Source organism: Simochromis diagramma, unplaced genomic scaffold (assembly GCF_900408965.1).
Source record: "Simochromis diagramma unplaced genomic scaffold, fSimDia1.1 OVJJ01000602.1, whole genome shotgun sequence".
Lineage (NCBI taxonomy): Eukaryota > Metazoa > Chordata > Actinopteri > Cichliformes > Cichlidae > Simochromis > Simochromis diagramma.
Window position 1 is genome coordinate 3,893,809 of NW_024387040.1, and position 13,936 is coordinate 3,907,744.

The 13,936-nt window shown below is 41.0% G+C and overlaps 1 protein-coding gene across 1 annotated transcript in view; it reads left to right on the top strand.

Annotated features, from left to right (window-relative positions):
- stau2 (staufen double-stranded RNA binding protein 2) overlaps window positions 1-13,936 on the top strand; it is a 108,751-nt gene that overhangs the window by 69,378 nt on the left and 25,437 nt on the right. The window contains exon 13 of the mRNA XM_040044346.1: window positions 5,069-5,182. Within this exon, the coding sequence (XP_039900280.1) occupies window positions 5,069-5,182 (114 nt within the window). The remainder of the gene's footprint in view (window positions 1-5,068; window positions 5,183-13,936) is intronic.

Here is a 13,936-nt window from a genome sequence, read left to right on the forward strand (position 1 = left end):
TTAGAGATTGCAGTCAACTTAATTCTGTGTTTTTTACCCCTCACAATTCAAGTACATAATCCTAGCTATGGTGGCCACAGTAGGACAAACAGGCAGATTGTAGGCTGTCAATCCACTGTTTACCGCAGCTGTCAATATAGCTAGAGTTTCGATATGCTGTGTTGATCTTTAGGATGTTCGAGCCTAACATTAGCTAGCATATTGTTAGCTTTTAAACAGCTGATCTGAGATGCGAGGCTCACATGTCTAATCTGCTGACAATAAATAACTGTGACAATTTTAGGAATAAATGAGCAATTTTATGCATGTTTTGTATGTTACAGCTCTGACTTCATATAAAGTTTTAAAGAACTATTTGTGATCTTTAAATTACAAGTAACTTATTAGCCGCAGTATGTATGTAGCCTGTCTCTAGTTACATGCAAAAAAAAATGAGCCACGGTGTTCAAGATGGTGCTTGCTCCTATATATTCCTAATGGGTTATTACCTAAAAAGTTTGTTTATTTTGTTAGAAGATGTAATTGCACACCAATCTATGTATATGTCTGATTACATCATTCTTTTTTTCTCTTCAATAACCTCAAAAAATAACTTTTTGTACCAATCAAAATACGATCTTATCTGTTTTGCTAAAACAGCAGCCTTCGGACTGTGTCAGCAGTTGAAACAGATACCTTTTACAAATTTTGAAAAGGCTTGCATGCCTGACATGTGTGATTGCAGTAAAATATTCCATTGTTAATTTTTCTCATGTCACTCATTGCACTTATTTTAGCAAACTCCTCTGGGAAGTTTCTGATAATGGACTGGTTTCAATAGAAGGTCGAACTTGCTTTGTTCTTTTTCTTAGGACATCTCTCTGTGATTCAGGCAAAGTGCACTTAAAGTTTTTAAGAGCAGCCACTTTGTTTGCCTTCAACCTCCTGCCCATTATAGAAGCCAAAGGTATATTAACAGAGTCCTTCGAACACTCACAGGCCTTTGAGTCCTCACTGAAGTTGCTCAACATGGACTTCTAATTGGTTCTCACCAACAATGCCAGCCTGGGAGACTTTATTGTGAAGTCCAAGTTATTTCTGCGATTTTTGACTGTGTGCCACTCACACTCAGTTTAGTGTGCAGTCACATGGAGAACGTGACTACACAGATATTTGTATTCATAGTTACCTTAACAGCGTTGTGTAGCACAATCCTCATTGTGGATTGCTTGAATTTGGATATTTTACCTGTATTTTTGTCTGTGGACGTGCATATTTGTGCACTAAAGATAAATTCTTAGCATGGCTGCAAGAGCGATGACTGCAGTTGTGTTTCAGTTTGTGCATGTTCATGTTTGTTCAAATGAGGAGGAGCACTGGAGCTATCCAGCTTTAGAAGCCAGATGTCAAAGGTCGTTCCACATTAGTGCCGCCGATCAATCGCAGGCCTTGCATAACTCTCCTGCCTCTTTGTCTCTGAAGGAAGTGGATTAGAGGCTGTTTTCTGTGATGGGACCTGGGATGATTAGTTTGGCCTGTTTAGAATGCATGCGCTCACAGATGCATGCAAACATGCACTCAAAACAGACGGCCTGGATGGTAGAATAGACCTTTGTTTTTAAGATGCTCATTTATTTTAGTTTCCAACAAATCATCATAAATCAGAGGATGCCATTATGTTCTTTGATGCTGGGAGATCACGAAAATTTCTGTCCTTCCTCTAGGTCACAGTCTCTGGTAAATACTCATAATCAGGCACTTTTATCAAAAAGCCACCAAGAAAGAAAACCCTCCTGTTGATGTTTGGTGACTTGCCAACTTTGCTATTTTAGCTGCAATTTTGCTGTTAGCTTGACTACGTCATGTGTACTTTTATGATCCAGTATCATACAGCGTGTCAGGGGCATTACAGTCTTAAAGAGGAAGTGTTTCCAGCTCCAGATCTCAGAGGGGGGACTGAAACATATACCCCAAAGAAAACAAAGCATAATCGACCAAGAGCTGTGCTAGGGGATAGCCAAATTCATTAGGATACTTTGGATATGATCCAGTAGTTGTTAAGATATTTAAGTGTAGGAAATCTCAGGGGGAGGTCAGAAAGAAACCCTACTCCTTACATAGTTTTGCAGCTAAATGGTAATGACAAATAATGAACAGAATGCAATGCTACATAGAAGAAAAACTATGACATCAGGAACCACTGTTCCTTCATAATAGGTTTAACAGTTTCTTTATTCTGGGAAATGGATCACACACAAAACTGCAGTCATGCCATATCCCTCCTGTTACAAAATGTTAGCTCAGATAGGATACAGCCCTGTAGTTGGATAAGCGGTTCACAAAATAGATGGAATCAACACCTTTACCCGGTGCTGTAGAGATCCCAGGAGCTACTTTGTTGGTGGGAGTTTGCCCCAGTATTGTGTCTCAAGGCAAATTGGTCCTGGGTAGGGAACCAGATGAAAAGCGATTCAAAACACCACTATGAAGAGAAAACGAACAAGGGCTGATTGATCCATGATCGACTGATCTACGTTGCTATTCTCACCCCTGGCCATGACCAAAGTGACCAAAACAATGAGATTTCTGATGCAAGCGTCATTAGAACCTTCCATCAGAGAGTATCTGGAATCAGCCTTTGAAATAGGATCCAGAGGGACTTGGAGTAGACCCACTACTCCTCCACAATGAAAGTGGGCAGTTGAGGTGGTCTGGAGATCTGACTAGGATGCTTCCTGGGTGAGGTGTTTCAGGAATGCCCTCTCCTGAGGCAGATCCAAGACACCGTGGAAAGATTCCATCTTTTGGCTATTTTAGGAATATCTTGGTGTCCCCCTGAAGATCTGGACAAATTGGCCAGGACAAAGGAGGTCTGGGTGTCTGCTTACACTGCCGACTCAGACTCAGATAAGCAGTGGATGGATGGATGAAAACAAGTTTATAGTTAATAATTTTGTCATGACCAAAGGCAACAGAGCTGCCACTTACCTTACTCTGTGTATGAGAGCTCCTGATCTCTGCCCGTTCAAAGTCAGCATACTGACTTTGTAATTTGTACTCACTATTAGCTAAAAATATACACGTGTACCCTCGCAGACAATGGCAGAAGTTGTGAATTATAAGAAATCTGATATGCATATAAGTGTATATCTCCTTCCAGTGAACGACTTTAAAAGAACGCCTGTTTCCTCCAGCACCATTAAGGGCCTCACCCTCAGCTGGAGTCCTGACAGCTTATGACAGACGAACCGTGCAGAGTACACGCTGATCAGACAGCGTGATTACACCATACATCACAGGTTCCTAAACACAGGCCTCCATCCTGCCTAAACGCACCAGCATACGGGGCAGTTAAACACATACAAAGATTTGTATGTGTCTCTGTGTTCAGACGCTGAAGTATAACTGTGTAGTCTAAACTTAGTCACACATGGTTATTGCTCAAGAATATGAGTATTTTTAGCTCATTTGCAAACTTTGTGCCATAGGATTACTGTTGCAAAACCTTTTTTTTCTTACCCCAAAAAGTACCTCTTTTTTTCACCCCTCCTTTCTGTCTTTTCATCTCTTTAATGTTGAAGTCTAGACAATTTATTGGAGAATAACTTGTCAGGGAATGCTTTTTTCTGTGGCTCACTTTACTGCATTAATGATTCATACACATTTAAAATAGCTTTCCACAGTTTATCACCGTGGCCCCATCTCTTCATCAGCAGGTTTGCATGAATTTTCCCACAAGTGTGTGCATGTTTTGGATGTAACATGACGAGCGCACACAAACATATCTTTGTGTGCGCATATTCATATCTCTGTGTGAGTATATGTTATGATGGGTGTGTGGGTATGTGAGTGTGTGTGTGTCACGATGGGTCTGTGTCTTTAGGCAGACTTCAGTGTGTCTGGCTGGCTGATCGTAACTCACTGGGAGGGAAAGGCACACATCTCGTTCTGGAAGCTTTCAGTCACAGATCGTATACAGCCACTTTGGTGTGCATACCCTCTCACACACACACACACACACACACACACACACACACACACACACACACACACCTACACACACGTTCAGCTTGTACGACCACTGAATTAAGGTCTAGATAAGATGAAACTTTGATCCAGTCGGATAGTTGGTGCACAGAGGAGCACACACAGGCTTGTGCTTATAACACACATTTTCTGTTAATTGGCATGAAATGATTCTACTCAGACAACTAAAATATGACGAAGCTCACTGCACACTTGTTGTTTAGAGATTTTGCAGTTACTGATATCAAAATATTTGCTAGAATACATGCTGTAATGTAAGTGATGCATAAGATTGTGTGTGATTAGGCTTATATATGATGAGAGTTTGAAGCTTGTGCCCTTTTGTACTGCAGAAGCTTGAAGCTGTGTTACAGTGATAATCTTCCATACCTGATTACTTGTTTTTTTACCCTTTTTCTCACTCAAATGTGAAGTCACTGTCTTGTTCCTTCTGTCCTGTTGTCTTTCTGCATCAGTCAGATATTTTACTCCTTTCGGTTACCTCACAGTTATTGAGAAACCTACTTTTTATTCAGATGCCTGCAGCTGTCTTGGACCGAAGTAGGGCAGGCTAGTACGCAGATGAACCAATGCAAATACAGATACATGCGCAGAGTGAGAGCTAGTGAGAAGTAGGGCAGACAAGCAGGCAGTATTACCAAAAGCCCTTGGATATCAGGGGCAGGCTGTCCCAGAGGAGCATCATGTCATAACAGTCCTGATTGCACACCATTTAGGAATGCCTGCAGAGTTAACCTTTCAGTGATGAGGGGTCACCAGTGATGTGATCACTAACCCCTCTGATGCTTCCCTGCCAACTGCATATACACACTCTTGCATTCATTCTCCCCTAATGCCATCTCTGTACGGTGTGGGATAATTGCCCACAAATGCTCCTTGGTGGCTATTAGACATGGAAGATTTACTCTCAAGCCAACCACTTCAAAAAATATTGTATCCCACTAAAAGCTTGAGATGCTTCAGTTCCCTTGTGTTTTCTGCGTTGATTTCTTTTTCCTGCATTATCTGAGGTAACTCACTTTATCTGCCTGCCTCTGTCCAGGTGCAGTACAGCGATGCGCAGAGTGGTAAGGATTTTGTGACCTATCTGACTCTCTCCCCTGTGCAAATGACTTTCCACGGCACTGGGAGCACCCTCCAAGCCAGCCATGACCAGGTGAGTCTGCTTAGATGCATTCAGTATTGTGTAAAAGTTGTATACAATAACAGTAAAGTGAGGATGCTTTTAAAAAATATGCCCATTTTGGGTTTTTTTGGTTTTTGTGGTTATCAATGAACTGAATGTAAAGTACACTAAACAAAAAACCCACAACATTCATGCTTTATTAAAGCACAAGTTAGCAGTTTACCTCTGGAGTCGATTACTTTATGACTTTTTTAAGGGTCCAGTGTAATGTGTTAAAACATCAAAGTCAAACTCAGTGTTTCAAACAAACTAACAATCAAGGCCATTGACTACCAGCTTCAGTGTTCTGCAGAGAAAGTCATGTCAGTCAAAGAAGTCCAGTCGCTTTGAGGAGACTGATAACATGATGTAACAAATCCATAACAGACCCTGCCATGTTTTCATGCTCTCCAGCGTACTTCTTTTATTAACCGGTTGCTGTTACAAACACATGGCTGCAGCTTTTCGGCTCGCAGCCGAACATACACACCAACAACAACAACAACAACAACAACAACACACTCAGGACACAGCACAGATTTTAATGCACGGGAGGCGTGATGAGCTGATGCAGCTCTGGTGTGTCAGCCTCCCTGCAGCAGTGCTACAGAGCACACCCCGCCACATACCCCCATCACCCGACTGAGTCTTTTTTAAGTCGCCTAAAATGTATTTTGATGCATCCACAGCAGTATGACGCTTCTGTGCTGATCCTTGTGTTTACTTTTTCAAACTGGGGGGTTTCCTACCATAATATATTTTAAGAAGTACATTGACTATAGATATATCCGCTTTAAAAAAACTGAAATATATTTCTTCCTACGTTTATATATTTATAAAGCGCTCTGAGTTGACCAAATCTTCCTGTGGACTGTAATCAATGATCCTTCATGGCAATTAAATTGGATTTTTATGGCTCCATAACAGTGACAGCCGTGGCCCGAGCGTTTATGCTTTTGGTTGCCTGTCCATCCAAATCTGGTGAACATGATATCTCTTGGATGGCCTTGATGTATTTTAGTCACATTTGGCTCAGATGGTCACTTGGACTAAAGTCAGGGCTGAATAGATTTTGGTGGTCAAAGTCCAAGGTCACTGTGATCTCAAGTCTACCCCTTGTGAAGGGGATATCTAAGACACCTGCAGAGTGTTCATTACAAATGACACTACATCTGGCAAAAATGTGTACTTGGACTCATGGAAAAACAGATTTTTAAATCTGGTGGTCATTGGTAATGGTTACAGTGACCTGACAAAAAAAAATGTTTTTTCCAATTTAAGAATTAATTTGACAATTGCAAAAACATTTCACAGAAATATGAAATAGCAAGAAATGAAATAATGATATTTTATAGTTAGTTAGCTGGTTAGCAGTGCTACAGAATCAGTACAATCAAGTTGGTTTTTCCAGTTGAATCTAATACTGATAGTCATGCTTGTGAAAGATAACATATCAAATATTATAAACAGATACTTGTAATAATCAGGTATCTTATTAAAGACATTTGACAGTTAAATCAAAGACTTTATCCATCCAAAAATCGGACCAAGAAGTTGAGTACATATTACATAACTGTAAATATCATTAGCTAATCTTGATTTTATATTATATTTTGCAATAATAATAAAAAATAAACTGCAACTGTCCCACTATGTTATCAGATGGGCTTCCTTTCCTGGTGCAGTCAAGTGTACCGTATGCTGTATATGGTGTACTATATAGGACGTATTGTGAGACTTTGACAGGTCTCATCCTCTAATTAACAGAGAATCTCTGCTTTTATTATTAATCACCAGGGTGTTAGACCCGCCCGTGTTAATATTCACTCACTGCATTTCTTCCCGACAGCTTTAGTTTTTCTATCCATCAAAAATAATCCTCATCCACAAATCTGATTAAATTTATGGCAGACCCTGTCATTCTCTCTCCCTCCCTCCCTCTCTAGTTTTCTCGCTCACTCTCTTTCGCATACTCACTGCATTCAGAAGGAGGTTCTTTGTCTTGTGTTGCCCAAGCAGAAAACCAGTTGCTTACAATCTATCATCTAAACATAGGACGCCTCTTTGTTCAGCAGTCTTCAAAGCTTTAATAAAGGGCCTGGTCGGCCCCGATTGGGCCAGCTGACAGGGGGCTAGTGTCGCCACCGCTAACTGAGAGCCAAGCCAATATAGGCCAGGCAGGTCTGCGTCCTTGGGACCTGTTGTTGCCAGGAGCACTGGGGCATGACCGACTGTTAGAGAAAGCCTTTCTTTTCCTCTTCTCAGTACAGTGAAGAGTATGACCACAAAGGGAGCACCTAACAATAAGGGGTTACCCCCAGCAGCCCTTCAGTCCACAACACTTTAACAATTCTGAAGGCATCACACATTTGGATGGCTTTACCATAGACCATTTTCCATCACAGGAACTAGCAGGTCATATTAGGGTGTCATGCTCCTTTTTTACATGTTCCAACCATGGAAGCTATCCCTGTTTGACCTCTTTATGGGCTGTTTCCGTGGTGGCAAAAAGTATAAATTCCAGGATAAGTAGCTCTGAGCGCCCCTGAAGTACTACTAGGCAAGACTCAATGCTGAGACAGCACTTTAAAAAAAAAAAACAGTAAGGCAATGCAACAATCAGCAACACAACAACTATATTTGTTCCCTCAGTCATCCTGTTTTTATGGACTCACAGTTCCATACTTACATCAATGACGTCAAATTATTTAAATGTTAGTTAAAGCAAAATTATGACGTCACATGTGTGTCTTGTTGAAGCCCTGTTACAATTGAAGCAGAAAAGCTGAAAGAGCCAATTAGTCAGTTCCTGTAAACGTGCATGTCACTTAGTGGCTGCACCTGACTTACTTATAAGTTATTGTAAAAGGTCTCCTAGTTCATTTTAGGCATGCGCTTTCATAAATTCAGATTGATTTGCCAATTACTAAGTGAGTGAGTGAGCTATGTGTCCCCTAGGCCAAATGCCTCAGCACCCACTCACAGGCACTCTCATCTCACAATTTAATATGTACATTTAAAGATTGTAAATCTGATGAGATGGAACTGGGAATCTCAGCGCTAAGACCTGATAAAAAACTTTTCCTGGAGCCTCTCTCTGTTGCTGCACACACAAAATTACCACAGTGACATGCGGCGACTCAATTTATGATCTCGCTGGGAATTTCCTGCAGTGTTATCCGCACTCTGGTGGAGGTTTATGTCTACTAGGCCAGAGTAACTGATAAAGATCCACAGCCAGAGGAAATCCTCTCCATACTTCTCTGCCCATGATGTTAAAGGAAAGATATGCATGATACAGAGTACAGTTATGAAGGAGTTTGCAAACACAAAATAGAGTTGAATAAACCCCATAGTACTCATTTTCTATTTGTGTTTGCATGGTTCTGGCATTTCAGGCTTTACTTAGGTTTTTGAACAAGCGCATGTCCATAAATGAGGTGTTAAATAAAAGGAAGATTAGTGATTAGGGTTTAATGATAGATTCCTTTATTTAATATGGAGGAACAGCTTAGGCACACATGAGCTGAGAAATCAGATATAATGTATTCTTTTAAAAGTACCATAACCCTGTTTTCTAAGTCACATAAAAGCAAGGATAAATTAACATGTTATTAAGATTAGGTGTATCAGGTGATCCTGAACCCTCCCTTAGTTACTCTGTAATAGCCTAGGCTGCTGGGGGCTTCCCATGATGCACTGTTTCTTCTTCTCTCACCTCTTTTCAGTCTCTGTGTTTGTTCACCACTCTGCATTTAATCATTAGGTAATTTTAATCCCTCTCTCTTCCTTGGTGTGTCTTTTGTCCTTTCTCACTCCCAGCTAGTTGTAGGAGATAGGTGCCCCTTCGTGAGCCTGTTTCTGAAAAAGGTTGCTTCCTGTTAAAAGGGAGTTTTTCCTTCCTACTGTTGCCAAGTGCTTGCTCACAGGGGTCATTGGATTGTTGGGGTTTCTCTTTATTGTTCTATAGTCTTTACATGATCAAAAAAGCACTGTGAGGAGACTGTTGTTGTGTTGTGGTTTTATACTGTATTAATTCATTTTAGTTAAATTAGATTTGCTTGGTTAAATTCACATTCAAACAGCTTTTATCTCACTTCCAAAAACAAATAACAGGCTCCGTAACATACTGTATTTAGACATATTTTTGATAGGACTACATGCTTTCTGGACAGGCTGATTCCTGTGTTTGTTCTTCAGAGCTGAACTAACTCTTCTGGCAGTCCCTCTGTGGCGGCAGTGGGACACCAGGGGGGCCGAGGCCCTCTGGTCTGAGTGTAAGGTGTCGCTGGTCCAACATGAGTGGCCTGCAATCGAAGATGACAGGGTGACTGTTGTCTGCCACCAGACTCTTGTGTGTGTCTATGTGCATTTGGTTGTGTGTGGGATTGCTTTGCGTGCAGTAATGTCCTCAGCTGAGCCACCCTAGGTCCCAGGAGCCCTGTCTCCCAGATTGTCAGCTGTGACTGCTTGGGTTTCCTGCAGCAAAGGCACTTTTTGGCTGATTTGATGTGACACATTGACTATAATCTGTTAGGATTAAAATCTGTTGCAGACATTCTTTCAGGTAATGAGGGCCACTTTTTTCTGGATTTGTTTGGTTATTAAGTTGTACCAGGTTTTCCAGGTATTCCTTAACAATTTATCATGAAGCTGTGAGGCAAAGTTTTGCATAAGTGGTTCATTATTTGCTGAGCCAGTGCTATTATTCCCAATTCATTCCACGCCAGGGTTACAGTAGGTAAACACTGTTTACTTGCTCTCTTGACCATTTTTGTTCGTTTATACCACAGAAAATGTAACAGTTCTGGTAAAATTGACTGGGAATCTGATCGTGCTCTGGCAGAGCAATGATATTGGAACAAAGGATGAAAGGGCAGAGCTATAAGGAGCCCGTTTAGGGACTCTAAATGTTACACACATTCCTGTCTTTGTTTACATGAAATGTGTTGAAAAGGCTTGGATTCATGTTTGACCCAAGTGAGTTTGGAATAGGCTACAGCATGACCACTGCAGATGCCTGAAACCTCTACTTTGATTTATATTTTTAAAATGTATATATTTAAAAAGGAAGTTGCCTTTTAAGGCAGTGAATACAACACTTACTACAGTGCTAGTGGATAGTTTCTTGGTTGCATTTAAGGGCTGGTAATCACTATTATAAACCCATGTTTACTGTGTTTAAGTTAGGAGAAAAAAGCTGAAAGTAACGAAGTATAGTGGAAGATAGTAGGATAACTGCTGGCATGGTCTTCAGAGATCCCCCGTGGAGCTCAGGGGAACAGCAGGAGAGGGAGCTGCAGAGGGCCAGAGGTTGTACAAGCCTTGTGTTTGAAGTCTTCCTCCCTGACTGCAGTGCAGACGTTACCCCAAGCTGTGCTCCTCTCAGGGGGTCCTCTGGAGTGTTACCCAACCAGGCTGGCAGCTGTTGAACAGCTTCTTCTCCCTGCTTATCTGTCTTAGCTGTCTCCTCTTTATGTGCCAGTGTTTTGTAACCAAAACCAGCACCTGGACATATCCTAAATCACTGAATGTGGAGAACACAGGGCACACTGGTCTGTCACTCAGACATCGAAACACCAATCACCTGAATGAGGACTGGAGACAGTTTTTAATTAAACGTATTAAATGTGTATAGTAACTGATTGCCTGCATGGAGGGTTTTTTTTTGGTGGAACTAAAGAAAAGGAGATTTTTATTTGCGGTTTCACTTGTGACGTGATCAAAAATGACAGGAAGATAGATAAATTTCAATCAGCTGGAGTAACACAGTGTCCTGCCCTGATTCTATACTTACATGCCAGTCGCCCATCAAGGACCAGTTTCTGAGCCAGGAAGACCCTGGTTCGATTGTGTTTTTGTCGCTTTTTCTGGCAAACAACATCCTGACACAAAATTTGGGTCATTTCAGAACAAAATAAATGACGCCATAAATATTTGGCTGATATCAAGTCACGGCTGAGTGTAATGATCCAAAAATTTGGCTTGCAAGAGAATTGGTCTGTTGCTTCTGTTAACTGGGTCAGTTGAAGAACTCATCAGCTAGAAATGCAAGTATTGTTTACACTACGTTATTGCGAGTCACTGCAGACCACTATTGCATATTTGGGTTGGATGTCTTTTTCTTTATATAGTACATAATGAGACCTGGACTTTGTTTAGTCTTAAGCTCTACATTGTTGTGCCTAGCCAAAAACAGCAAGTAGAAAATAAACTTATTGCAGTTGCTGGTTTATAAAAAAATTACCTGTCTTAGCAGTCACCAACATCAAGCAATACAACCCTCACCCAGAAGCTACCTGAACATTTAGAGATTACTACAGGTGGTGCCCGTAGGTTCCTCTAAAGGTTCTGTAGAACCTAAATCCTGCTAAGGAAAAGCTCATACCTTACATTCACACTGTCAGACGTATCCAAACCATGATTATCCCCTTACCCATCACCACCCTTTCCCTACCCCAGAGAGAGACAAAGCGAAGTATCTATAGAGCGATCCATCATTCCTGCCTGTCTTCCCACTTGCCCTCCTCAGGAAACACCTTTCAGACCAGGAGATTAGAGTGTGACGGGAAGAGAGAAGAGCAGTGAAAGAATGACGGAGGAGGAAGAGGAAGGTGTAAATGATTAAGAGGGAAAGGCTAGAGAAGAACTGCAGAGAAACTGATTAATTGGGCAAACAAAAGACTGCTGAGGCAAGGAATGAGAAAATGGGAGATACAAGTGTCTTTTTTCGCTACCTAGAGAACGGCAGTAGGAATAAACATGAACTTGCCCATTAGGGGACTTGTTGATATCTCCTAGTGGCCTCTTGGAACATTAGCAAAGCTTTTAAGGGTTGACATCAGCCATTTTCACACATGCACTATAACCTTGAACCTTTCTAGACATTATGTGAGAAAGTTGTATGTATGTGTAAACAATACAAGTCTGCTCCAGTAGACTTGTATCATTTACAAACTCATTTGCCACAACAGTTAATGTGTGATAAGTCTTTTTAACATGGAAGATTTTGCTGGGAGACCTTGACACGTACCACCAATGTAAACATTGTAGTTCAAGCTCCCCCAGACACACACCAAACCACAAAGCTGCTCTGTATTGGCTTGGAAAATGGCCCCAAGGCAATGGCTTAGACCCATTTCCCCTTGTGGGACTAATAAAGGTATATCAAATCAAATCAACTCCTCGGATTCCAATTCGATTGTGCATCCCACAGATTTGCCAAAACAAGCTAATCTGTTTTGATTTTTGATTTTTTTTTTTTTTGGTCAATTGATTAGTCCATTATTTAGCAAATTGTTTTTGTTCCACTACAGTGGAGAAGAATGTACTCAAAAACCTGCACTATGGTTCTCGGGCCAATCAGATTTTCACTTCAAAGTAATCTAAGTAAAAAAGAATGGACTGCCATTAATAGAGCAATTTTCTAGTAATAGAGACCATATTTGTACTATATGTTTTAAAACATTTTATCTACCTCATGTCCACAGCCAGTTTAAAATCGCTATTTCACCTAACACCAATGTCTTTGGGCTGCCCACACAGAACACCCCACTCAGGGTTAGAACCAAGAACCATCTTGCTGTGAGGCAATAGTGCTAACCACAAAATCTGTTAGCTACTCACTTATCCACAAGGGGTCGCCACAGCAGATGCATTTGATTTGGCCAATTTTTTACGCCAGATGCCCTTCGTTACATAGCCTGTCCGGGAATTTGAGTGTTTTCCTAGTGACCATCACTGAACTAACCGTCATCCATGCTTTGGGAATATATGAGCCTGGTTCTGGTTTCACCAAGTGCTTGCTAAAAAGGAGTCGTCTGTGTTATCGTAGGGTTTTTACCTTTGCAAATACAAAGCATCTCGAGGCAACTATTGTGATTTGACACTATATAAATAAAATTGAATTGAATAATTAATATGTACTAGTAATAACACATTTATGGATGACTGCACATCCAGAAACACAGTTTACCCACAAGTGCTAGCAAAACATATGATAACTTCTGTTCCAAAACTAAAATTAAAAAGGCCTGCGTTTCAGGCTGTCAGCACGTGTTGGTAAGGTATGAGCTACAAAGTAATTTGACACGTTTTAGTACAATTTTTAGACACTCACATACAGGCATTAGTGCAATTTTCGCTCGCAGATAGTGTTACTGTGCCTGCCAATCTGGATTACGTTCCATTGCTTGGAGTGTCTCTGAAGCTGGAGTTTTGGAGATGTAATACACTTTGAGAGCAAATAACGTTAAGAGTGAGATCCTTTCTCTTAGCCGATTTGTCATTCTGTCATATATTGGCTTTTTTTGCGCAAATAACTCCTTTTTAATCAAAATTCTGTCAAAAAGAATAATTTATGTTTTTATTGAAATGAATTGTTCTCCCAGACCAGTGTGACTACTTTAGAACAAGCAAAGGTGCCGGATTCATTATCACATTCACGGTGAGAGGAGCAAGATGTTTTGGCAGTGACTTTGCAGCCTTCAGGGGCGTCAGGTTTTGCGCGTGATTTCTCACGCACACAAATTAGGTGCGGATAAAGGTTTGTAAAGCAGTCGCACCTTCTTTCAGTCTGCACCTCTGTGGGAGGTAAAGGAGAGCTGGGCTACCCACTGCTCTTTGTAGCGTCTTTTGCTCATTAGCTTCATGTCATTTGATACTGAGTGATAGCTCGCCTTGCTGAAAAGGTCCCCAAGATAAGGACCATGCATTTAATCTTTTCCTCTGCTCTGCAATCTTTCA